Source organism: Denticeps clupeoides, chromosome 4 (assembly GCF_900700375.1).
Source record: "Denticeps clupeoides chromosome 4, fDenClu1.1, whole genome shotgun sequence".
Taxonomy (NCBI): Eukaryota; Metazoa; Chordata; class Actinopteri; order Clupeiformes; family Denticipitidae; genus Denticeps; species Denticeps clupeoides.
In genome coordinates, this window is record NC_041710.1 from 19,759,877 (window position 1) to 19,782,916 (window position 23,040).

General features: G+C 41.4%; 2 protein-coding genes across 2 annotated transcripts; one reads left to right on the forward strand and one right to left on the reverse strand.

Annotated features, from left to right (window-relative positions):
* Positions 1-6,268: 6,268 nt before the first annotated feature.
* Positions 6,269-18,982, reverse strand: suclg1 (succinate-CoA ligase GDP/ADP-forming subunit alph). Its single transcript, XM_028978260.1, has 9 exons — positions 18,860-18,982; positions 17,756-17,856; positions 17,135-17,251; positions 15,706-15,918; positions 14,987-15,044; positions 12,499-12,582; positions 12,253-12,404; positions 8,233-8,421; positions 6,269-6,494 (listed from the first exon to the last, which is right to left on the reverse strand). The coding sequence occupies exons 1-9, from the start codon at positions 18,891-18,893 to the stop codon at positions 6,468-6,470; spliced, it is 975 nt and encodes a 324-aa protein (XP_028834093.1). The 5' UTR covers positions 18,894-18,982; the 3' UTR covers positions 6,269-6,467.
* Positions 18,983-19,709: 727 nt separating this feature from the next.
* Positions 19,710-22,823, forward strand: cisd2 (CDGSH iron sulfur domain 2). The gene is made up of 3 exons (XM_028977436.1): positions 19,710-19,871; positions 21,330-21,544; positions 21,649-22,823. The coding sequence occupies exons 1-3, from the start codon at positions 19,769-19,771 to the stop codon at positions 21,736-21,738; spliced, it is 408 nt and encodes a 135-aa protein (XP_028833269.1). The 5' UTR covers positions 19,710-19,768; the 3' UTR covers positions 21,739-22,823.
* Positions 22,824-23,040: the final 217 nt, after the last annotated feature.

Consider the following 23,040-nt stretch of genomic DNA (forward strand, 5'->3'; position numbering starts at 1 on the left):
CTTAATCTGTATGCACACTGTACTGTACAGAGTAGTGGTGAAATGCAGAGGCGAGACGCTCACAACTCAGCCTCCCATAAGAACTCAAAAAGAACACAAGGAACAGGTGCATGCTGGGAGGCAAAACTACATGCTCTCAATTGCAGATGATACGCAATAAAAAAAGGATAATGATTTAAAGTGAGTGCACCATCAGGATGCATTCATATTACAGCGGTAGTATATTTGTGAGCAAGATGTAATTTTACCTTAAAAATTCATAAAACATCCATGAAGTTTTTATAGAGCAGTTCACGACAGGTTAATTACATATTAATAATAAATATTATATTAGTATTCATGAGTGTGATATTAAGTTTCAAGGGCATTTCAATACTCAATCCTGTATGTGTGAATTATGCAGATTCATATTGCCATAATGCATGCAAAGGACATTCATAAGAGTAAATGAAATCTCATATGAATGAACAAAGTATAACATTGTCATATTAATTAATACTATGCTATATCACCTGCATAACAAAATAATAATTCAAAACAGAATTTAAAAACATTGTCACGACTACGGACTTACGGGGGAAGGAAGCGCAGAGGTCTGACATGCTGGGAAGGGGTTTTATTAACAAATAAACAACAAACACAAATAAAGAATGGCGCGGTGGCCAAAAACGGTTTAACTTAAATGAAGAACGTAAACAAACCCGTAGGCGTGTGGCGATTGCCAGAACTCAAAATACACTTGAACCAAAACCAGGTCAAGTTCGTGCAAATGAAGTTCACGAAAATGTCGGAGACCTGGAAGGGGCGGAAACATCCGGCATTTAAGCGCTGTCAGGATTGGCCACCGGTGTTGAGCACAGCTGCAGTCAATCCTGACAAACATTTAAATACAATTATGCTTTCAGAATCAGAATCAACATTATTCGAAAAGTATGTAACATATACAAGAAATTTGCAATACAGTAGTAGTATATTATAAAAGAACAAGACTATTATAAAAGATTAAGTCCTGATTGTCATTACTTACTTGAAAGTACAGATACCACTGATAAAATGTTACCCCACTCCACGTGAAAGTTGTACAGTCAATGTTTTACTGGACATGCTTTTAAAAATACTTAAAATATATTAAAAGTACATTATCTTTCAATGTATTTTGCATTATCTGCACAAGACATGCATTAACAATATAGCACCATCTACCAGGTATGGCCTGCGTGTTGGCAGGAGGGGGTCCTCTGGCTCTGTGATTCGTTGTGCTTGTGTTGCCTATTGTCCATATTGTGTGCAGTTGTTCTAGCCTGTTTATATATTCTTTTGTGCCTTGTCCATGTTGGGTCCTTAATGTTGTGTATTCCTGCGTACTCCTGTTATGTGTAGTACATCCCCGTTTGTTGTGAATGTGTCCATCTGTTCACCCCGACATTGTGACAGAAGGTAAAAGGAGTTGGGTCTTGACTCTTACCACCAGGTCTTCAGATCACTTTTTGTAATGCTTGTAAATATATAGACATATTACTTTACAGAGCAGTGGAGGCCCAGCGGTTAAGGAAACTCATAATCAGACCCATAATCAGAAAGTTGTGGGTTCGAACTCTTTATCCGGCAAGGTGTCACTGAGGCAAGGTCCCCACACACAGTGTAGATAAAGTGAAAACAATAAAATGCAGAGTGTATGGATATATGGGTTTTGTCAAATATTGTAATGTAGCAGGAAATGACAACAGTTGGAGAAATAATTGTAGCTGTGGTGCAACCTTGCTTAATAATCACACTATACTCGTGGTCATTTCACCCTATGATTATGTATCCCTCCAGAAATACTTGGAAAAGTCTGGAAAAGTATTTTTCTTTCTTCATTCCCTCAAGCTGAATTGTATTAAGTGGACACTTCTGCCTCGACAAACATGTTACTCTTCCCCATTCATTAGAAATCGATTCCTTCATCCCTCTATTGGTTTGATTGTAGGATCCTTATTGTTACTAGATATGCATTTGTCACCACCTCTGGTGGAGTCCCATTATTATTTGTAGATTAGTTATCCATATGATGGCGAAGGCTGCACTTGCAGACACAGTTTCAATATTTATACTGGGTTTTTTTCTGTACAATCAGGCTTATAAAAGATGGATCGCATTTGGAAATTCCCAAATGGATTTACCACAATATAGCCCTAACTACACATTACTATGGGAATTTACGACCATGACAGATAAATAGACTATACTCTGACTCAAAAAGTGAACTTGACAGCAGGGTCACCCAGTGTTCACCAGAGAAGAATGGGCTCCCCTTCTCCGACATTTCTTTTTTTCCAGTGTTGCATTTGGCTTGCTTTCTGGGACATTGGAGCATGATACCTAATTTATATTAGGCACTTTGTGCAAAGTTCTATACAAATAAAGATTGATTTAAAGTGTTGTGAAAGTGATTGATTTTTGTGATACACAGCAATCCCAGCGCAGAGTGCACACAACTAAATGTGTTCTTTGCATTTTCTGAGCAGTGGGCAGCCATGAAAGGCTCCCAGGGAGCTGTGTGTGGGGATGGTACTTTGCTCAAGGGGACCTCAGTTGTCATGCTGAGGGGAAGTAGTGAAGGTTTGAACCCCTGTGCAGCTTGTCAAAGACACAGACTTCATTAACAGAACAAATCCAACAAGCAAACAGAAAAACATAACCTGTCAGGAAGTTCAGACAACCGCTAGAGGATGCAGGGAAAGAGGGGTGATTAGGAGGTGCCCAGGCGCAGTACATTGAAGTGGGTGTGGCTTCAAATGAGGTGCTCAGTCCGTGAGTGCAGATTATGGGGTGCGAGTGTGTGTGTGAGTGAGTGGTACAGCAGCAGGATGCATCACATCAGTGGTTCAGGATTCCTTACCTGCTAGGCCACCACTGACCCTACCCGCCCATCTGTCTATTTATCTTGCTCTCTCTATGGAGCATAACGTCATGGTGCCAATCACCACCGCACATTACATCCTTAAGCAGAACCATGTCATCAATAAATCAATGCGCATTGATTTCTTGCACTGCTGCTGAACAGACCAATCATTCTAAACACCGGCAGATGCTAATTATGAAACGCTGTGTCTTTCACAAGCGTTCTCTAATCGGCGCAATTACTGCTGGTACACATTACTGGTGATGCTTACATAGGGTATCATGATGCAGTACCAGTCACCATGGTATCACTTGAACTGAATTATACACACACACACGCGTTGCGTCTTCAGTTTGTGTGACAGATTGCTACTTGTATGTCAGTGAAGAAAACTAAAATGAAATATGGCATACAGATTTTTTTTATTATACTACATTGGGGCAGCTAAATACTATGCCATAATGTCTTTTTAATACCCAAAATGTAAAGGATCTGTGCATTGAATGCAAGCGTTTAGCTGTCCATGACTGTGTAAAGGTGGCCCTGCGGCTTGATAAGGCTAATTCACCAGCAAGGATTTCATGGCCCTGTTACCAAGGAGACACAGCAACTTCAAGACTCACCTTTCTTTAATAAAACACATTGTTCTGTACAAGCTGCCACAGTTTTAGTATAACCTTGGGAGACGCAATATTCTTTTCACAAATTGAACAATGGAAATTCTGAAAAGCATGAAGTGATGCTGACAATTAATACAGATAAAACTGTAAAACTCACACTGAATGCCATGGTTACTTGTTTGGGGTTGTGAATCTCATGGACAGTGATCATTTAGTAAAAAGATTTTTATTTTTTAAAAAGTGTTTACTATCTTGTTTAGGATGTACAGCAATCATCCTATGGTGATTATTCAGGGTGGCAAATGTGAAAAGTATGAAAGAACTTGATAAAATATGCATAAACAACAATTCTATACTTTAATGATAGCAAATATAAGCAACTCTCATGCCAAGAGTATCGTTTTAGGCTGTCAGGCAATACCTGATCAAATAATAATTATAGATGAATCACATCAATGAAGGCATTTTTGTTCTGACAAATTGTATTAAACCAATTTAAAATCAATTCAATTCTTTTTATTCAGCTTCGAATGTAGCTGAACTAATCCATTTATCACTGACACTTGCGTAAGTCACCTTAACAAGGCTGTGAATAAAAAAAAAGGAATGCATAGCACTGCCGAATATATGTACGGACCTCTTTGGAGCCTCTTTGATTGACAGCCAATTAACAGTCAGATGGATTAACCGTGGATGTGGGGAATCTACGTTCCCATTTCCCCCATGTGTGCATGTGTATTCATTTGAATGCATTTGTATCACTAAAGCGAAAGCCACTGAATAAATGTTTGCAGCATGAGCACCAAGTGGTGGCACGAAGTGTTATGAGCTTCCACATGGCTTCCCTTCTCCTGGCTGCTGAGAGTGAGGATGAAGATGAGGATGAGGCTGTGTTAGATAGTGCAGCGATAATGAGGAGCACAACTGCATCTGGCCACTGTAATGTTTTTGGGGGCACGGGGGGGAGAATGGAGCTCAGAGTCCCCAAACAAATGAAAGCACCAAATTCCACCGGCAATCTTTATTATGGTAATTCTGTAATGCAGATTAGAAAGCAATTGCTAGCTGCGTGCGTCTACAGAGTAATCTCTGCTGGCCAGCTACCACGCTCGGGGAGATAGGAATATCGGGGAGATGTCCGGCAGAGGAGGGCATTTTACCCTCCATTACCCAGTTTAATCAGTGGCCTGGGAAAGTGCATTTTAAGAGGGCGCATCCATCTGTAACAGTGGCCCAAATTTTATGAATTTTTGATAGCAGATTTCCTTCGGCCTGCCACTCGCTCCGGCTGGGCACCTGTGGCCTTTTGAGTCTAACACAGAATTAACAGTTATTAATAAACTAAGCTTTGTGCAGGGTGCGGTACAACCAGACCTCATCAGGTCATTGCACTTTCAACAGTCTGACTGAAATGCCAGAGGCAACACAACCAAGGGACAACAGCAACCAGGATGGATGAAAGAAACATCATCAGATGGCTGATAAATCGCCTACGTGGCTCAGGGTGTTAATGCTGTTTTGGCTGCATGAACCATGGATGGATTTAGCTGCAATATTGTGGTGGTATTAATGTTATGGCTAATCTGTGTAAAGTGTGTGTGGAATTTTCCACCGCTACAACTGAGGGACTTTCCCTGCACTGACACCGATCGCAGGCTCGCTCTATTCTGGAAGTGCGTACCTCTCTCCTAGGTTTTTTTTGTGTGGAGTTTTTCCCTTGTGTGCAGAAGGATCAGGTGTCGGGGTGTCAACTGTAGGGACTGTCAAAGGCCATTGAGACATACTCTATGTGATTATGGGCTATATAAGAAATAAAAGTTGTTGTTGTTGTGTGTCTGATCAGTATACACTCTATAGTGGTGCCTGACTGAGAGGTTAAGGATCTCCTCTTTCTCAAAGTAGTAGATGTAGACAGACGTGCAGCCGGCTTTGACCTTCAAGGCTGGGAGTTCAAATCTCAGCTCTAACTTTGTGTGTGTGGTGTAAATGCTCTCCCTGTGTTTAGGATTTCATCCAGTTCTCGATGAATGGCAAAAGTGCACAGAATTTTGCTTTCAATATCTGGTGATCAAAATTTAATTAAAACTGTTCTGAAATTGAGGCCAATCTTTCATACAGAAACGCCAAATTCTATGACGTGGAAGGTTTCCTGAAATGTACTGCTACTCTCTTCAAAATTTGTGTTAGATTAAGGTCATGACTACAACATGGCCATGCTAGATTATTGACTGTTTATTTCTGAACTGATAATGTATCACACCAATAAAAATAGGCCCACATGAACAGGTGTTGCAGAACTGCACAACCCCAGAAAATTGCCACACAAAGTAAGTTTCATCTGAATTAGTTATTCACTTCACCTGTCTGTGGTCATACATTTATGGCTGAACATTAACACAGCAGAAGACCTTGATGTTACCATACACAGCTCTGTCGTGTGCAGTGAGGCACGCTTACATCTATACAGAAAGCGGTGCAATTTTTTTTTTTTTTTTCCCGCGGCGCTCGTCTGTGTGGGCTGCCATGGAATTTGTCTTCTGAGGATGCAACGCATTGTGCATGTTGAAAAACCTTACAAAGGGAGCTCAACTCATATCATTTATATTTCAGAAATCGCTCCTCCTCATGACAGTAGAATACAGAACGTTTCTAGACATTTCTAAAGTGCAAGTGAAATGAGAAGACAAGAAATAACATATCACAAAAATGTAAATAAAATAAATTGTTTGCAATTTTAACTGCATGTTTCGTAATAAGACGACCATTTAGGCATGGGAATAGATTTATTTTTTTCTCCATTGTATAGTTACAAGACAGGTATGAACTGAGAACATTTAAAACACTGAATGTGCAGACAGCGGCGAAGCTGAAGGAAGCTTGGTATCTGTGCAGGGCTGTGGTGTCCTCAGAACTGCAGTGGTCTTCTACTTCAGAGGCTCATCTCTCAGACATCTGTTCTCCTCTTATAGCATCTTCCTCTTCTCAAACTCCTGTGGGACATACACAATTTGCAAAAGGAAATGAAATCGTAGTGCTGTAGAGGGATGCAGCTTTTAAAAAAAATCTCTGCCTGGGCCCCGTTCAGTATAAACGTGTGCATTAAAGTGTGTGACGAGACATGAATGCATTACAAATACAGCTATTACTTTACAGCCCTTTACACCGGCAGCATTCAGTAAGGTCTGGTAAAGCCCGTGTTATTCCTACATCCTGTTATTCCTAGTAAATTTAAAAACAAGTGAGTTCGTTTTAAGTCTAATGAGGGAAACATGAGAATTGAAACCAGAATGTGCATAAATTTGAGTCAAATCAGCAGGAATGCTTTGCATAATATATACAAGTAAAGGCACATTAGGACTGCACTACAACATTACATGGGACCTGGCTATTTACAAAGTCGATTCAGAAAGACTAAGAGCACTGGAATTGAAGAAAAAAAAAACACACATTTCCCCTCCCATCTGAATACAGCTTAGTTTTGTATTTCCAGAGAATATTCGTTTATGCAAATCTGCTTGCTCAGGTTGGGTGATCAAACTATTACTTGCCTGCAGAGTGCTTGCAAAAAACAAAGGTTCTTGAGCGCCACCTACTGGCGAAAAAACACCATGCAAGCCCACTGGAAGATCAGTGCCTTCTAGTATCTTCATATTTAGATTATTTTATTTCAAAGTCAAAAAATGGGGATGGAGGTACAGACCAGGTGTTTTATGGCAATCAATATTTCCAACAGTATACCGCCGGATGAGGCTTGCACCAGAAAGGAAGCTCAAACTGAAAAAACTGTCTTATTCAGTTAATCCCACTGTTATGAGCATGGCTCATGACTTCCATTTATGAAAACCATTTTTGGATGGAGGAACAATTAGGTTATCACAGCAAGTAGCATCACTACAAATAATTTCGCAAGAAATTTAGTTTTAAAATAGTTTAAACCAATCAGATATTGTTTAATCTACAATGTAGAAGTCCACATTCCTGTCCGTCCAATCACACTGCTATGGACGATCTGCCATGCTCCAACTTAAATAGTGAAATAGACATAGACAAAATGAATCAATTAACAGTATATTAATATTTGATATAACACACCGCTGTGCTGATTCAAAGAATAGCGGTTGCCAGTAATGAAGGAGTGCAATGATGTATGGGTGCAATATACTCCTTCGCTTTTTATACATCTTGTTAAATCTGCTGGCTGTGATGAATAGAAAAAAGAAACGGCGCTTTAACTCACCACCGTCAGCAGGCATAGGCTCCCCACCCCGTGTCCAATTCGTTTGCCCTGGTCTATTTTATTGCTTATTAAAAGTTTAATTCGTGCCTTGGTTGCCTCCTATGTTTAACAGAGGTGGTAAGTCATGTTCCTGAGGGCTAGTTTTTACGGACGAGGCATTTTCGAAATGTGTTTGCAGTATCGCTATAACACATTATGCATTTAATTTTATTTATTATCCTTTTACTAATTTCCGATACATGACGACAAAATATTTCATTTGGATAATATTATGAAAGGAAACTGTTAAAACATTTTAACTACCGTAACAATTATGGTACTCGGGTTTTTTCTCATTACAGAGAATGTGTGACTACAAAATATAAGAAAAATTTGTCACAAACAATACTCAAATGACAGAATGTGTTATAACAAAAGTCCTCACCACTTCTCTGTGATTAAATTGTAAAACAGGATAGAAGGTGAGGCTTGCCCTGCAGAAAGACTCCCACCTTGTATATGGTGCTACCCAACTGGGCAGGGGACATGCTGACCACAACTCCAGCCGACTGCAGTGCCGCAATCTTCTCTTTGGCTCCGCCCTTTCCTCCGGCGATGATTGCCCCAGCATGTCCCATCCTCCTGCCGGGTGGCGCGGTGAGCCCGGCAATGAATGACACCACCGGTTTGGCCTTAGCTCCCTATAGTGGGCGATAAGGGGCGTGCAGTTACACGAGTACAGTGAGCAGGTCAAGGCGAGCATACTAATCATGTGGCGAGCACTCAGAGTCTCCTTAATATTGCCGTCGTACGTGAGTGGAGAGAAGATGCCGCAAAAAGACCCAATTTGCCGACTCGTGTTTCAATAAATGGCAGACAGTGTGGTAATGAGACCCAGCATGTTTGAGTTATTTTATTGATGTTTTTCCTGTCCCCGGCCAATCAGTGCATTTAATTGCGAGCGTGGGCATGGGCTGATAGCGGCTCAGGCCAGTCATTTAATAAGATCTCGTTGGTGTAGAGGCAATTAGTCACGTCTGTGGTGATTAGCTGCCTGCCTGTCCCTGCAAAACTGATGGATGGGAGTGTTCAACGGTGGAGATGTGCTCAACAGGACGGCTAATATTTCATCCTCAGGAATAACATCATAACTGCGCTGCGGGGGTTTGAGCCAAGCTCTGTCGGAGGTAGAGGGCCCGGCAGACTCATTTTCGATAAGACCACCACCAGTGTCCTGTTAGATTATGCTCATTCGGACATCTTGCTGAACGTATTCTGGACTTGTGGCATCTGACCTAGCGGTTATAAGCACAGTAGATTATCAAGGTGTCTCAGACATGGCAGCGCTAGTTCCAGCATTGAACTTCTCCCAGTTGAAACAAACCGGCTCTGATATGAAGCGGATCATTTCCCATCGCCTAACCCCCCCCCACTTCAACCAAAGCACCATATGCATAATGATGATCTGTCGCAGTGCCAGCAACTCCATGAACATTTTTTCTATCATTTTCATTTAGCATTTCCGCGGGTAATTCGTCCCAGAGCTTCAAGCTTTCCTTTGAGCCTGAGCACTGGGAGCCACAATGTGTTGGCACCATATCCCCACTAATTCACACTTTGATAAATGCACATCCCAAATGCAAAGCAACTTTTAAATCTACCTAAACAGGTTGGAGCATAATTAGGCAATTAATTCAGATCCCCCTCAGAGGTTCTCGGCACAAAAAAGGAGTTCAATTAGCATTATAATTCCATCCTTTGTTCTTATTATTACCAGCGGAGCAGTACAACTTTAATTATGACACCCGTGTAAGCTGGGCTGCCCACACGCTTCACCCACCGGGGTATAGGACAACAGGGTGTTCACACTAGGCGGAGGCTTCTGGCAGAGTGTTCATCTTATAAAATGAACATACCAACCTGAAAGACAATTACCGGTCCCGGTCACAGACCTGTGCAGTAATAATTGAGTTTAGAAGTTTTTTTTTTTTCCTCCCTCGTGAGCATTAGCATCTTCTCCAAAACTCACTGTGCTCAACAACGTTCCTGAAGACTTAAGCGAAATGAATTACAAGGGCTTACAGCAGCAAGAGCGGGGAGCACCTCAGAAGCCATGACGGCAGAACCTTTTAACCACAGCAGGGGATTAGAGGAAACCTGTGGCATTTTTTTTGTAATGGTGGTTTAGGTGCTCGTCCAGCCGCCTCATTATAATGCCGTAGGCGCGCTGTAGTCAGAATGCTTCTTCCATTCCTCCTTTTACAGAGAGATGGGGTGACTCTACCAGGGGTCAAATGTGCTGTAGACTAAGTAAATTAATCAAATCAATCAATAGCAGGCGGGTAATAACCTAGTGGGTAAGGAACTCGCCTAGAAACCAGAAAAGACAGGTTCAAGCGCCGCTTATTACCAGTGTGTCCCCGAACAAGACTCTTAACCCCGAGTTGTCCCTGTATCTTCCGATTGGCAGTCACTCTGGTTGAAAATGCTGTAAATGCAAAAGGATCAATCAACTATTCTACTCAGAAAAAAAAGGATAAGCCCCGAGCATGCAACATGGTTACTACTTTTGCACGTAATCTCTGCTCTCTTTGGAGCATGCATATAGGACCAGCACTTTAATTCAAGGATTTGGATGGGCCAGACATAAACACTGCCCATACAGGGCCACAAAAAATATCCCCAAAACCAACAATTCTTTCATTCACTATAACTTGCTAACTACATAGGAAAAAAAGTCATCATTCTAATTGTTAAATGAAAATCAGTGTGTTACACTGTAATGAGCGCTGCCTGCACCTTTAGTATCTGTGGATTCATTGATTTAACACTTTGGTTATTACATCAAAGAACATTATAATCTTTATCAAACACTAAAGAAAATTAAATGGCCAATCAATGGATGAGACAGTTCAGTCATGTTCAACAGAAGAGTGCACAGGAAATCTATGACAGCAGATAAATCTTTTTTCCACTGAATTCCATACGTGTAATGTAGCATGACCTGTCATTGATCCCACTACTACATATTTCTGCACAAAAGGCCATCTAGAAACTGGCCAGCGAGAACAGTTTCATTATCTTATTGCGAGGTGTCATCTGTAAATTGCTGACGGAACTCAGTCACCTCAAATAAAGGACAGGATTAGAACATAAAACAAGCCACCAGTTGCTTCTGCATATATGGCTCAAAAAGGTGGAATTATGTACAAAATGTTGATTAAAGATTTGTGTAAGTAAATTTGGTAATCTCTCAGAACTCAAACTTTGAGTTCTGTACGTAGTTCCACGTTCGTAGCTCCAAAAGACCTGAAGATACTACTAAGACACTCAAAGACGTTTGAGAGGACTCCATCTGCTCAGAAAGACCTTCCACTTTGGTTTGATCATGAGAGAGGACAGACTTGATGCCAACCTGCTAAAATGAGCACTCAAGCATGCATACGGTGTTCAATCAGAGAGAAATATATGAAAAATCCTTGATTATTAAGCAAGAGTTTCTGCTGAGGCTGAGGCAACCGAGAGGAGTGCAGTGATTTGCATGCATTAGGGCTACATAGAGCAAATCAAATTCATTATCAGCTTCCCAATATTGCAGAGACAAGCGTCGCAACTGACAGCAACAAGATGTACTAGGGGAAATAGTGCTGTGCAATTAATCACAAAAAAAATGCAATTTAAGCACATGCGATTTCTAAACCTCTTAAGGCTGCGATTTTATCCAATTATTTAGATTTTTATTCAGAATACGTTCTTGTGCGCATGATTTTAATATGTTAAAATCATATATGTTAATATCAATGCATGTCAACAAAGTCCATCGAAACAAAAGCACACAAAGACAGCCCAAACAGACTGAACAAGTATCCATTGTTCAAGCACCGTGTCTTTTGAGAACGGATCAAAACAGCACAAAGAAATTACCGACGCAATCATATATGCAAAGATATGATGCCTGTGCACATAGTCAGTAAAGACGGCTTCCGAAGACTAATTCAAACACAGATACCAGCTGCCATCTCAAACTCATTTCTTGCAAAAAACCTTTAAGAGAGCAATCGCAATGATTATTTTGTCCATATTGCACAGCCCTAATGGGAAATCAGTGGGATGTTGCAGATCACATTCACCACTTCATGAAAGATGTCCTTCATGGAAGTGGCATCTTTCAGGATAATGCACCCAGCTGCACTGCAAAAACAGTCAAAAAGATCAACAAGTTTGATGACCTGAGAACCAACCTCAAAACTCGGGTAAACCAGAATCAACATTCAGAGGTCTTTTGGAGTCTGTGTCTCAACGAGGTAATACTATTTTAGCAGCATAGAGGTACATTCCCAATATTAGGCAGGTAGTTTTAATCGGCATTTGGAGAAGCTTGCCAGACACAAGCCCCAGTATATATCATGGTGGTCATGTATGAATATTCCCATTGCTATTCAACTGTGATATAAGAACATGCCATAACACTGGTACAAAATGATACACAGGGCAAGTTCAGGGTCATCAAATAGGGGACAAAAATGACTTACGGTGTTGTGCTCTTTCAGGTAGTCAGCTGCGTTCTCCTCAGCATTGCCTCCGATCTCCCCGATAAGAATGATGCCTTCTGTTTTGGGGTCTTTCAGGAACACCTCCAGGCAATCTATAAAATTAGTGCCATTGAATGGATCTCCTCCAATTCCTGACAACAGAAGAAAGGCATGAGACACAAATGGAAAAAGTGACTCAGATCAACCTGTAAGACAGCTGCAAATTAATTCGAAATAAATCCGTACCAATACATAGAGACTGTCCCAGTCCAACCTGGGTAGTCTGATGGACAGCTTCATATGTGAGAGTTCCTGACCTGGAGACAATGCCTGCATAGGAAAAACACAAAGATGTCTTTCTTAAAGGTAGTAACAAATTTGCTCGAGTCATTTACGGCGAGTCTGTGGCGCAGTTTGATAAGTCGCAGCTTCCTGACCGCTTCTGCATTTTAGACCGTGTCTCGATTCCCAGTTAATAAAAACTGGACACAAACAATTGTTTTGTTCTGTTTTATTCAATTATTATCCAGAGCTTCATGTCTGAATTGGGAGTCGATTTCATAAATAGACCAATCAGCTGCCATCAACTGTTAACTTGTGTCTGGTCACATTTTTATCTGCTCACCCTGCACATATAGACCTGAATACACGTGATTGGCTATCAACACATTTGTGACTCAAGCGCCATCAGGGAAGTTATATATAAAAAAAAAAAAATAAAAAAAAATCCACAAATAAATGTAAGAGTATTCACAAATACATTTACACAAATACAAAAATGAACATTTTGTACATATATGGTCACCTGCACTGACATTTGTGAGTCGAGAAATGCATTTGTGAATGGTGTTACATTTATTTGTAAATAAATTATATTCATGAAACTTGTTACATTTGATGCTGAATCTAGGAATATGTGTGTAAATGGTTTTACTGTTGTCCGCAACTGCTGATATGTTTTATTACAATGCTGTCATATGACTGTTTAAAGGTGACAAAACTATTTTTTTTAAAGCTAATCGTTATTGCAATAGCAAAATTGTGACCTGTTCACATATTACACATTCTTCAAAAAAACCTGGAAATCAACCTTTCAGCCTGAGGTAAAGATGAACGCCTAAAGACTGTGAAAGAGGACAAATACAAAATCTTAAAACTGCTGTCAGGTCCCCTAACATTTGTTTTTGCTTTTATACAGGTCTTTTGTGGTGATTGTCGCATGTGATACACAGCAGCACAGCACAGCACAGTGAAATTTGTCCTCTGCATTTAACCCATCACCTGAGTGAACAGTGGGCAGCCATGACAGGCGCCCGGGGAGCAGTGTGTTGGGATGGTGCTTTGCTCAGTGGCACCTCAGTGGCACTTTGGCGGATCGGAATTCGAACTGGCAACTTTCTGATTACGGGGCCACTTCCTTAACCACTAGGCCACCAATGAAGTCTCTTTCCGAAATTCAGCCTTGGTGCAGAATTACAGCCACTTTAAACCAGTTCCACAATGAGATGACCTCAGCAGTGTCTGTAGCTTTAAATGCTAATGAGGAGGTATGGGGCGGGACAAGAAGGAGAGCAGCATATAGAAGCAAGCCGGCATTTGTGGAAATGACATCAACACCATTCAACAACCACAATGTTTGTGTCTGTGTTTTGCAGACAATTTAAAATGAACCTACTGTTTCTTCAGTCTCATGTGACTGAACAAAAAAAATACATCCAATCACTGAGCAACTGCAATGGGTGGCATTAGCCTAGTGGGTAACACACTCGCCAATGAACCAGAAGACTCAGGTTCAAATCCCAGGTTCAAATCCCGCTTACTACCATTGTGTCCCTGAGCAAGACACTTAACCCTAAGTTGCTCCAGGGGGACTGTCCCCTGTAACTACTGATTGTAAGTCGCTCTGGATAAGGACGTCTGATAAATGCCGTAAATGTAAATGTAAATGCATGTTTTCCAGTAATGACGATTGGTGGAGTTGCTTTTTAGGGGAGGGGTGGTAAATTCTCTGGGTGAAAAAAAGCATGAGAAAAGTGAGGTAACCTGTCACCTTATGACAACATAAGGAGAGAAATTCCAAATACGACCGTCTGAGGTGCTGCTCTCTCCACAGCAAAGCAGAATGGCCAAAGCACTCTTCATACAGGAACTCGTATTTATGTTTAACAATCTCACAAAGTGAAATTTTCATGTTGGGGGACCTTTAACATTTACACAGGCCCAAAGCGACTCCACTCTCCAGGTCGTTTCCTGCATCAGGGTCATTGCATTCTGCCCTGTCAGTGCTCCGTGTCTACAAGCTCCCTTTGGTGACGTTTGTCTGCAGCCAGAGACACATAAAATTATGCTGTCTGAAATCAAAAGTGCACTTGACACACACAAGCAACGTTTAAAAGCTCTTGGCATGAAGCTGTGATTCACACACAGTGATAAAGTCTCACACCTAGAACAACGCTCAGTAAAAAGACTTCTGATAGATGAAGAAAGGAGGACTCATTTCAAAAGGTATCAGGAGGACAGGCAGAGCTGGTCGATGTCAGGATAAAAGCACAAATCCCGGTTTATTTTCAAGGAATATCCTACCTACAAGGCCAAGAACCACGACTGGAGAGTGCTGTTGCGAGTGCTGTTCCTTGTATTGGGTTGCATTGCCCTTTACATTCAACATGTTGTATCAGCACCACAATGTCAATGAACTACGACACGGAAAGACCAGCAGAGGTGCCACACTTACCGATCCTGCCCTTCTTGTGAATGTGGCCAGGCATGATGCCAATCTTGCACTCTCCTGGCTGACAGAGAGAGGATTAATGAAAGCAAAAGCACTTAATTTATGTACACAAGGGTCAAGTAAAGTTTTAAAAAGCACAGAGGTTCATGCTTTGTTCCTTTTTAAAAAGAAGTCATTATTGTGTCAGTACAGTTAAGTAGACATGAGGGCAGGTAAATGTTATTTTATTACTAGTAACTGTTTATTTTTTTTTCTATACCTCAGGCATATCATATAATATTTTAATGGTTCCTTGCTGACCAGAATCATAGATGCTATTGCTTATGCAGACATTACAAATGAGTTATCTTATCTTTAGTTTCTGTAGTAAAGACAAAAGTGAGCAAATGTGGTGGTCTTCCTCTGTCTAAATGCCCTTTTGCCCTAAATATTTGCTATATGTAGATGGTGTAAGTTATTATTATTCATTCATTCAATATAAAAGGTGCAGTGAACAAAATACTTATGGAAAAAAAAATTATGAAGAGTAACAAATAGAGATTTGCTGTAGACTCATTTGTTTAATAGGTCAGTCCATCAGCCTGTAGTCCAGTGCTTAATTCAATCATGAGCTACAGCGATAGTGCAGGTGTGGAGAAATTATGAGAAAGGGTGGCTGTGGATCCCTGTCGGTTCTCTGATGAGTAAAGTTTTGAGACATATTAAAAGATGAATGTTCTTACATTAATGACTCCAGGGCAGTTGGGGCCAATGAGGCGTGTGGTGCTCTGACGCAGTAGTCGGTGTTTGACCTTCACCATATCCTGCTGTGGGATGCCCTCAGTGATACACACCACCAGGGGTATCTCAGCATCTATGGCCTCAATAATGGCTGCCGCTGCAAAAGGTGGGGGGACATAGATCACGGAGGCATCAGCCCCAGTGCCCTCTTTAGCCTGAAGAAGAATGAAACATGTCAGTCTAAAATGAAAGTTATTAACTTCAATATCGCATTACGGCTTTTTGTGGAAAACGGCTATTATTTAAAAATTTCCTGCTGTACTGCCTGAGAACAGCATTAAAGAAGAGCGGTTGCAAGCAGACTGAATATGGAGGTACTATACCACCTTTTAAATTAATATTTACAAATAGAAGCTGCTAAAGATTTAGTCTTGAATACAATGGTCAATACAGGTGAATAGAAGAGGGCCTGAATGTCTCTCACTCCGCTGGAGGCAGGTCCATGCAGTGGCAGGGGCTGCACGGGCCCAGAAGGCACAGTCCTGTGGTAAGTTAAGCGGTCGCTGGGCGGTCTGGGACCACCTCCCTGCCAGCACGGCCGTACAGTGGCAGGGGTTGTACCTGCCGGAAGTTGCAGCCCTGCAGTAAGGTAAACGGTTGCAGCGCGGGCCGAAACCGCCTCCCTATGGGGCAGCAGGGAAAGACTCGAGACTCATCGGCTGAGATATGCAGGGGTAGGGCCTACACGTGCCCAGAAGGATCCGCCCTGTTTTGTGTGTGTAGGTTGCCAGAAGGGCAATAGTCCGTTATTAGGGCCCTGTAAAAAGATGGCAATGGCAGCAGGACAGGGATGCAGCATTGATGTGGACGTTCTCCTTACACTGCTCCCCGGGCGCCAGTCATGGCTGCCAACTGCTCACTAAGGGAGATGGGTTAAATTCAGGACACATTTCGTTGTGCGCATCATGCGCTGTGCTTGCTGTGCTTTGCAATTACAATCACTTGTATGTTTTTGTCTTCAAGAAACACGCCTACAGGTCCATTTCAGATTCTTTTATGTTTCGTTCTGTCAGGTTTGGTTTCCTTGGTTATTTATAATAAATCCTTTTTGCTTTACAATGTCTGAGTTCTGTGCCTCCTTACTAATCTGACCCTGAGACCTGACAAATGTGAAATTACTGATTTCATTCTCAATAATTACACAAACTAAGTAAGTTACATTATTTAAAAGGTAGTTTGTATATTATACCCTGTTTAAACACCTATGCAGGACAACGCAAATTGAAGAGAACTTGAGCTCATCTGAAAGCCATTCACAGAGCATTACCAGACCCATCTCTGGGTGACCTTTGCCATGATCATGTGACAGCTTCTTGGCTCATGTCCCCTGTCATGGAGTGCAGTGGAAATTAGACCAGACTGCGTCTTTACCTCCTTCACAGAGTTGAAGACTGGCAGACCCAGGTGGGTTTTGCCCCCTTTGCCTGGAGACACCCCTCCCACTAATCGTGATCCATAGTCCAGGGACTGTTGGCTGTGAAATGTACCCTAAAGAGGCAGGAACGAGAAACAGTACAAGACCACAACAAGCAGGAGGTGGGAGAGAGGAGAAACAATGGATATGAGAACTGTGAATTTCACATATCCACACAAATGACTGAAAAAGCCTACAAATGCTATTTAATGTTTAATCAAACTAAAAATGAGAAGATGAAATAATGTTTAACTTACTGTGTAAGCATGTTAATTATTACTGGGGTTAGATACCCTTTAGATAGGTTAAAAGGCACCAGCAAAGAGAAATAATATTATGGTCCTTCAAATATCATGTATTTTGCACAGGAATCTTACGGTTTTACACAACAATCTCAATTTTTATTTTTATAAATAACTTCCATGACAGTTTGTGATCCTATAGTGGATCTTCATACTTGTACAACTAGACTTAATTCAGCGACTGTTGTTCAGCAGAAGTTACATACCACGATCTGGCCCTTTTTGAGCAGATTAAAATGCTCTGAGTGCTCAGTAAAAGAAATATGGAGCACAGACCTGCTTCCCAGTGAAACCTTGGCAAATGACCTTGGTGTCCTTGTTGATGTAAAGATGCTTCCTGGAGGCTGTATAACAATGCCTGACCCCTGACTGCTGCACTAAGGAGAAACAAGCACAGACAGACAGAATTTCCAGCAGTGCCTAAAACACATTTTCTTAAGGTTTGCAATCTGCTCATATCAAAAGGGGCTAAAGTGCAAACAGTGTTGTCAGTGTTGATCCCTATCTGTAGAGGAAAATTCAATCTGCTACAGGTTCACTAGCCCACTAGCTCCTTTCACACTGGATGTTCAGACTTTGGACTGTAAGTAAGACAGTGATAGTTGCAGGTTGCAAAGTCAAACAGCACCCACATGTGTTCATGTAAAATGACCGTCACATTCTCGGGTCGATATTACTTTGTGTCAAGGAGTCTGGAAATTTGCACCACTGTGTAAATGTTAAAGTCCTGCTGCAGGCAAACCGATTAACTGCTAGAATGTTCCTACTTTCACAATAAGTCCAAAATTTCATAAAGGTTCAAACAAGTGACCTTCGTAAATTAAAATAAAAAATGCTGAAGTCGGCTCATACAGAATTGCTTCAATTAATACAACTTTAATACAACTACGATACAACTCTTGCAAATAAGCCATCCTAAAGCATTGTATGGCAAAACAACATATGAATTTTAGGGACTAGTAAGTAAACTCGAGGTGGAAAATTTGCTCGATAATGTTTTTACAAAAATTAATGCTTGAAAATAAGGTTTTTCATGCATATCTACGCATCCTAACTGATTAAACTGAATCTCATTTGCCGTTTCAATACATGCATGAGTCAAGAGACAATTAAATAAAAGAAACGAGCAATGCACTGTAAAGAAATGGGCCAAAGTTCACGGTGGCCTTTAAAAAGCAAAGAGTGGGCAGCCAAAAGCAACATGCATACATGAGAGCCTGACTGCTAGCTAGCAGTAGCTAACAGCACAAGAGACAGAGCAAAAAGAAAAGGACATCACGTAAACGCATAGGTTAAAAATGCATAAGGCGGAAGAAGACCGACGTCCACAAACAAACCATTATTTCAAACGGACCGGCTGAAAATCTGAGATATACTTACAGAGCAGCCTGGCAAACAACCTGCTATGAGACATTTTCGGTCATTCGCCAATGACACGGGGCAGGGACCAAGACGGAGCGTCAAACCGTATGGTTGACTATAGAAATGCCTGTTGGCGTTACATGAAGGGCAAAAACATTTTTCATTAGATTATTAAATTCAAGAAACTCAGCACAAATGTCGTGTGTGAGTCAGAATTAAATATATAATTTGGAAAATATTTATTTAAACATTTATTATTTCTTTTTATCTGGCAAACCTTTGGACAACCACAGATCGCAAGGCACACTGGAAGTAGTAGTTTTAATGATGCCAGATATTTTTGGGATTTGTTTCAAAAATAAATATTAAAGTCTGTATCCTGTAAAATTGCAGTCTATTGTTGTAAAATGTCATAATTTATTATGTATATAAAAATGATGCACAGTTAGTAGTTAATTTAACATTTTCCAAATAGATGGTAATAGATTCTGTAACATGTTATGTTCGTAAGCTCCGTAAGATCCGTAGCAACAGTTGCAAGCAAAAACATTTGATATGCTATCAGTAAATTGGTTATTGCATAAATGAATAAATACATCCCAGATGGATAGTATTTGATTAAACTACATTTCATTAGTAAAAAAAACAAAATATCTGCAAAATGTGACCTTGTTAACCCACAACAAGAATCATATCTCTATAAAAACTGTTTTAATTTTGTCGACCAATCAGACCGTCCCAACTCTGCCGTCGCCGATTGGCTTAAGTTTTTTGCGTCGAAGTACGAACAGCTCTCCATCCACAAATCATTTTACGCCTTACCTCGAACGCTCCGAACCCGGCGCTACGGAAACAACGTAGTGACGTAACTACACCACAGGAAATATCTAAGTTCGCGTACCGAAGTCCTGCACAGACCCATTCAAGATGGTGTTGGAAACCATTGCCAAGATCATAAAAGTCCAGCTCCCAGCCTACCTCAAGAAGCTGCCTTTGCCGGAGTCCATCGGAGGTTTCGCGAGATTAACAGGTCGGTGGGGCACCGCGCAACGCTTTCAGACAAGCCGCCAACTGAGCGTCCGGACTGGAGCTTCGCGGGACACCAGCCTCGGGACTATTTAACAATAATGACAGACATGCGGCACAATTCGGCGACTTAACCTCATTAACCCCATTATGACTTAACCTTAACCAGAATCCAGCGACTTAACTGGAGAACGTGGTTCTTGGATGTGCAGCGGGGGAGAATAGAGGTCTTCCCCGCTCGGACCGGTTCGGCTGACGTGCGTGTGTGGCGACACGTTTCAGGCGAAGCGCGATCGGCCCATTATGAGCAGCTGAACTAAAGCTGCATCGTGGCTGTGACGCGTGGAACTAGCACGACTTTGCATTTCTTCAAAGCCAAGGCGCAGCTTGGCCAGGTTTTATTAATGAAAGAGAGAAAGTAATGCAAGCGAAGCGATTGTTATTCACAGCACAGCACACGGTGACACAATGAAATGTGTCCTCTGCTATTAACCCATCACCCTTGGTGTGCAGTGTGCAGCCATGACAGGCGCCCGGGGAGCAGTGTATGGGGATGGTGGCACCTCGGTGGCACCTTGGCGGATTGGGATTCGAACCGGCAACCTTCAGATTATGGGGCCACTTTCTTAACCACTAGGCCACCACTGCCCAGCAGACCTCCGCTGAAGTAGACAGGGCTGGGCTTTTTGCCTTTCCTGCTGTGATCCATTAAGATGTCAGCGATGTGTGCGGAAACTTTTTAAACTTTGAAAGACTGAAGCTGATAGGATCGTGATGCTTTTTTTTAAAAATGGTCTTTGCCAGTAAGGAAATCACTAAGGTTTAATTTGTTTGTCATGTTCCCTAACCAATCAGAGATGCGGTCGATCTGTCGCAGTGTGACAGTCAGCTGCTTGTGTCATATTCTTAGAAAAAAGTGATGCTGAGGGATCTATAGCGGCATCTTTCTGTATGTGGAAAATTGGCAGATCATGGTACTTTGTTTCAGCTCAGTTTATGTGAAATCCCACAATCGCTGAGGTCTCCAGAATCAGCCCACCGTTCTGCACGCCCCAACCCGTTTTCAAATGTCAGAGTGGAATTTTTTTAAAATGTTTACGATAGACAGACATTTATTGTAAAATTGAAGTGGTTGTCATTATGAAACACTGCAGCACAGCACACGGTGACACAACGAAATGCGTCCTCCGCTTTTAACCATCGCCCTGCAGGGCCGCTAGCCATCGCCCTGCAGGGCCGCTTCCTTATCCACTGCGCCACCCCTGCCACCATAGGGAGTCCCCACTCTTTATCCAGTGTCTCTGTACGGATCTGGATTTTGTGGTTAGCGATATAGTGAGCGTTCTAATGACATGAGAGAAGAGCTGCCTTCCAGGCTAGAATTGGGGCAGCCTTCTATCAGATTAGGGTGTGTGTGTGTGTGTGTGTGTGTGTTTAGAAGTTATCATTTTCTTTCTCTCAGTCTCAGAATGGCTCCGGCTGTTGCCCCTGCTGGGAATCTTGGCTCTGCTGGGGTATCTCACCATCCGGCCCTTCCTGCCCAAGAAGAAGAAGCAGAGAGACAGTCTAATCAACCTGAAAATCCAAAAAGAAAACCCCAAAGTGGTGAACGAGATCGACATTGAGGACCTCCGGAGCACAAACGTCTGTTACTGTAGATGCTGGCGCTCCAAAACAGTAAGATGTGTTGTGTGTTATGGCATCATTGAGAGAGACATGATGAAACATGAGGGCATTCAGGCACTAACTATAATGACGCCCATCTTCTTTCATTTTGTCAGTTCCCTGTTTGTGACAAATCGCACATAAAGCACAACGAGCTGACGGGCGATAACGTGGGTCCCCTCATACTGAAGAAGAAGATTCTTTAATCTGTGCTCGAGGTGTGTTTCAGGATGGAGGAAGCTCAGCCCACACAGACTGGTTTCTTCTTCTTATTATTATTATTATTTTTTTTAAGATTTATTTTGTCTTTATTTAGGGACATGTCTACTTTTTGTCCTTCTGACTCTTGCCATTGTTTGTCATTTCATTAGAGGGACCCGGGAAATCGTACTTAGTTTCTGACCAGAACAGACGTAGCACAGAACATGGGGCCAAGCAGGAATACTTTCTTCCTTTCATTTGAACACAGTGATTTAGTTCTCCAGATTCCTCCACGTAACTTCTCAAGTGCAATACTAACAGCCTGAAAAAAAGGTCTTCCCCCAACAAGAGACGTAGTTAGTCTAGCGACTAGATGCCTGTGAGTTTGGTCATTCCAGTGTAGTTTTAAAGCAACTCCCCGGGCCAAAACTAGTTGTTTGACTGGGGTGCCGAAGAACTGCATTAGATCGCCTTCTGGATTCGTGTCGTGACCAACTGTAAAATTTACAATTAAATGCAGTTTTTTTTTTTCTTTTTTTTTTTTTTTTTTATCCCAGCATCATTTATACAAACTTTTTCAATCTTACCAAGGAACTGACCTTGAGTCAGCTGCAAGGAGGAGTGTTTTTAGTTTATGCCCCTGTTTGTTTTGGCTTTTTCGTCTAGAAAAGCACTTGTAGGAATTATTGTGAGCCAAGATAAATGTTTTTTTTCTGTTACTCTGACATTTGCTAAAGTGTGCCTTTTATCAAAATTGAGCCTTGAGTATTTATATGTTCCATGTTCATTTGTTCACCTGTTTTATTCCTCACAATGGTGATGCTACTACAGGAATTCATAACAATATTGTTCATTTTTGTTTTCTGTGTTGGGTGTCTGAAACACCCCCCAAAAAAAGCATCTTTCCTCTGGTGTTTAGTTAGAGCAAGACCATGATTTTTTTTTTTTGTAAAATAATTAAAATTAATCAATTATTTAAAGAAACTGCATTTGTTTTTTTTTATTCCTTTAATCATGCTGTTGGATGTTTACGTCATATATAGGGATTGCGTCACTGGACTGTACTTCATAAAACTAGCAGGCAAGTACATCTTCAGCACAGGGTCATACTGGTTTGTAAGTGTTTTGCATTTCTAAATGATCTGAATATTTAAATAAATGTTTTTTTAAATAAGGAAAATGATATACACCCATGAAAGACCAACAAGTATCTGTTTATTAGAAGGGGGGGCATCACATAGCTGATATGATTTCATGACACGGCTCTATAACTGACTAAGAGAGGAAAAACACACACACTGGTTAAA

Excerpts from the sequence above, each read along its gene's own strand:
- cisd2 (XM_028977436.1), top strand. The coding sequence starts at position 19,769 with ATGGTGTTGGAAACCATTGCCAAGATCATAAAAGTCCAGCTCCCAGCC. Across the intron at positions 19,872-21,329 it reads AGGTTTCGCGAGATTAACAG|TCTCAGAATGGCTCCGGCTG; the intron begins GTCGGTGGGGCA and ends TCTTTCTCTCAG. Across the intron at positions 21,545-21,648 it reads GATGCTGGCGCTCCAAAACA|TTCCCTGTTTGTGACAAATC; the intron begins GTAAGATGTGTT and ends TCATTTTGTCAG.
- suclg1 (XM_028978260.1), bottom strand. The coding sequence starts at position 18,893 with ATGTCTCATAGCAGGTTGTTTGCCAGGCTGCTCT. Across the intron at positions 15,045-15,705 it reads ACTGCCCTGGAGTCATTAAT|CCAGGAGAGTGCAAGATTGG; the intron begins GTAAGAACATTC and ends TCTCTCTGTCAG. Across the intron at positions 12,583-14,986 it reads TCACAAGAAGGGCAGGATCG|GCATTGTCTCCAGGTCAGGA; the intron begins GTAAGTGTGGCA and ends TTTCCTATGCAG.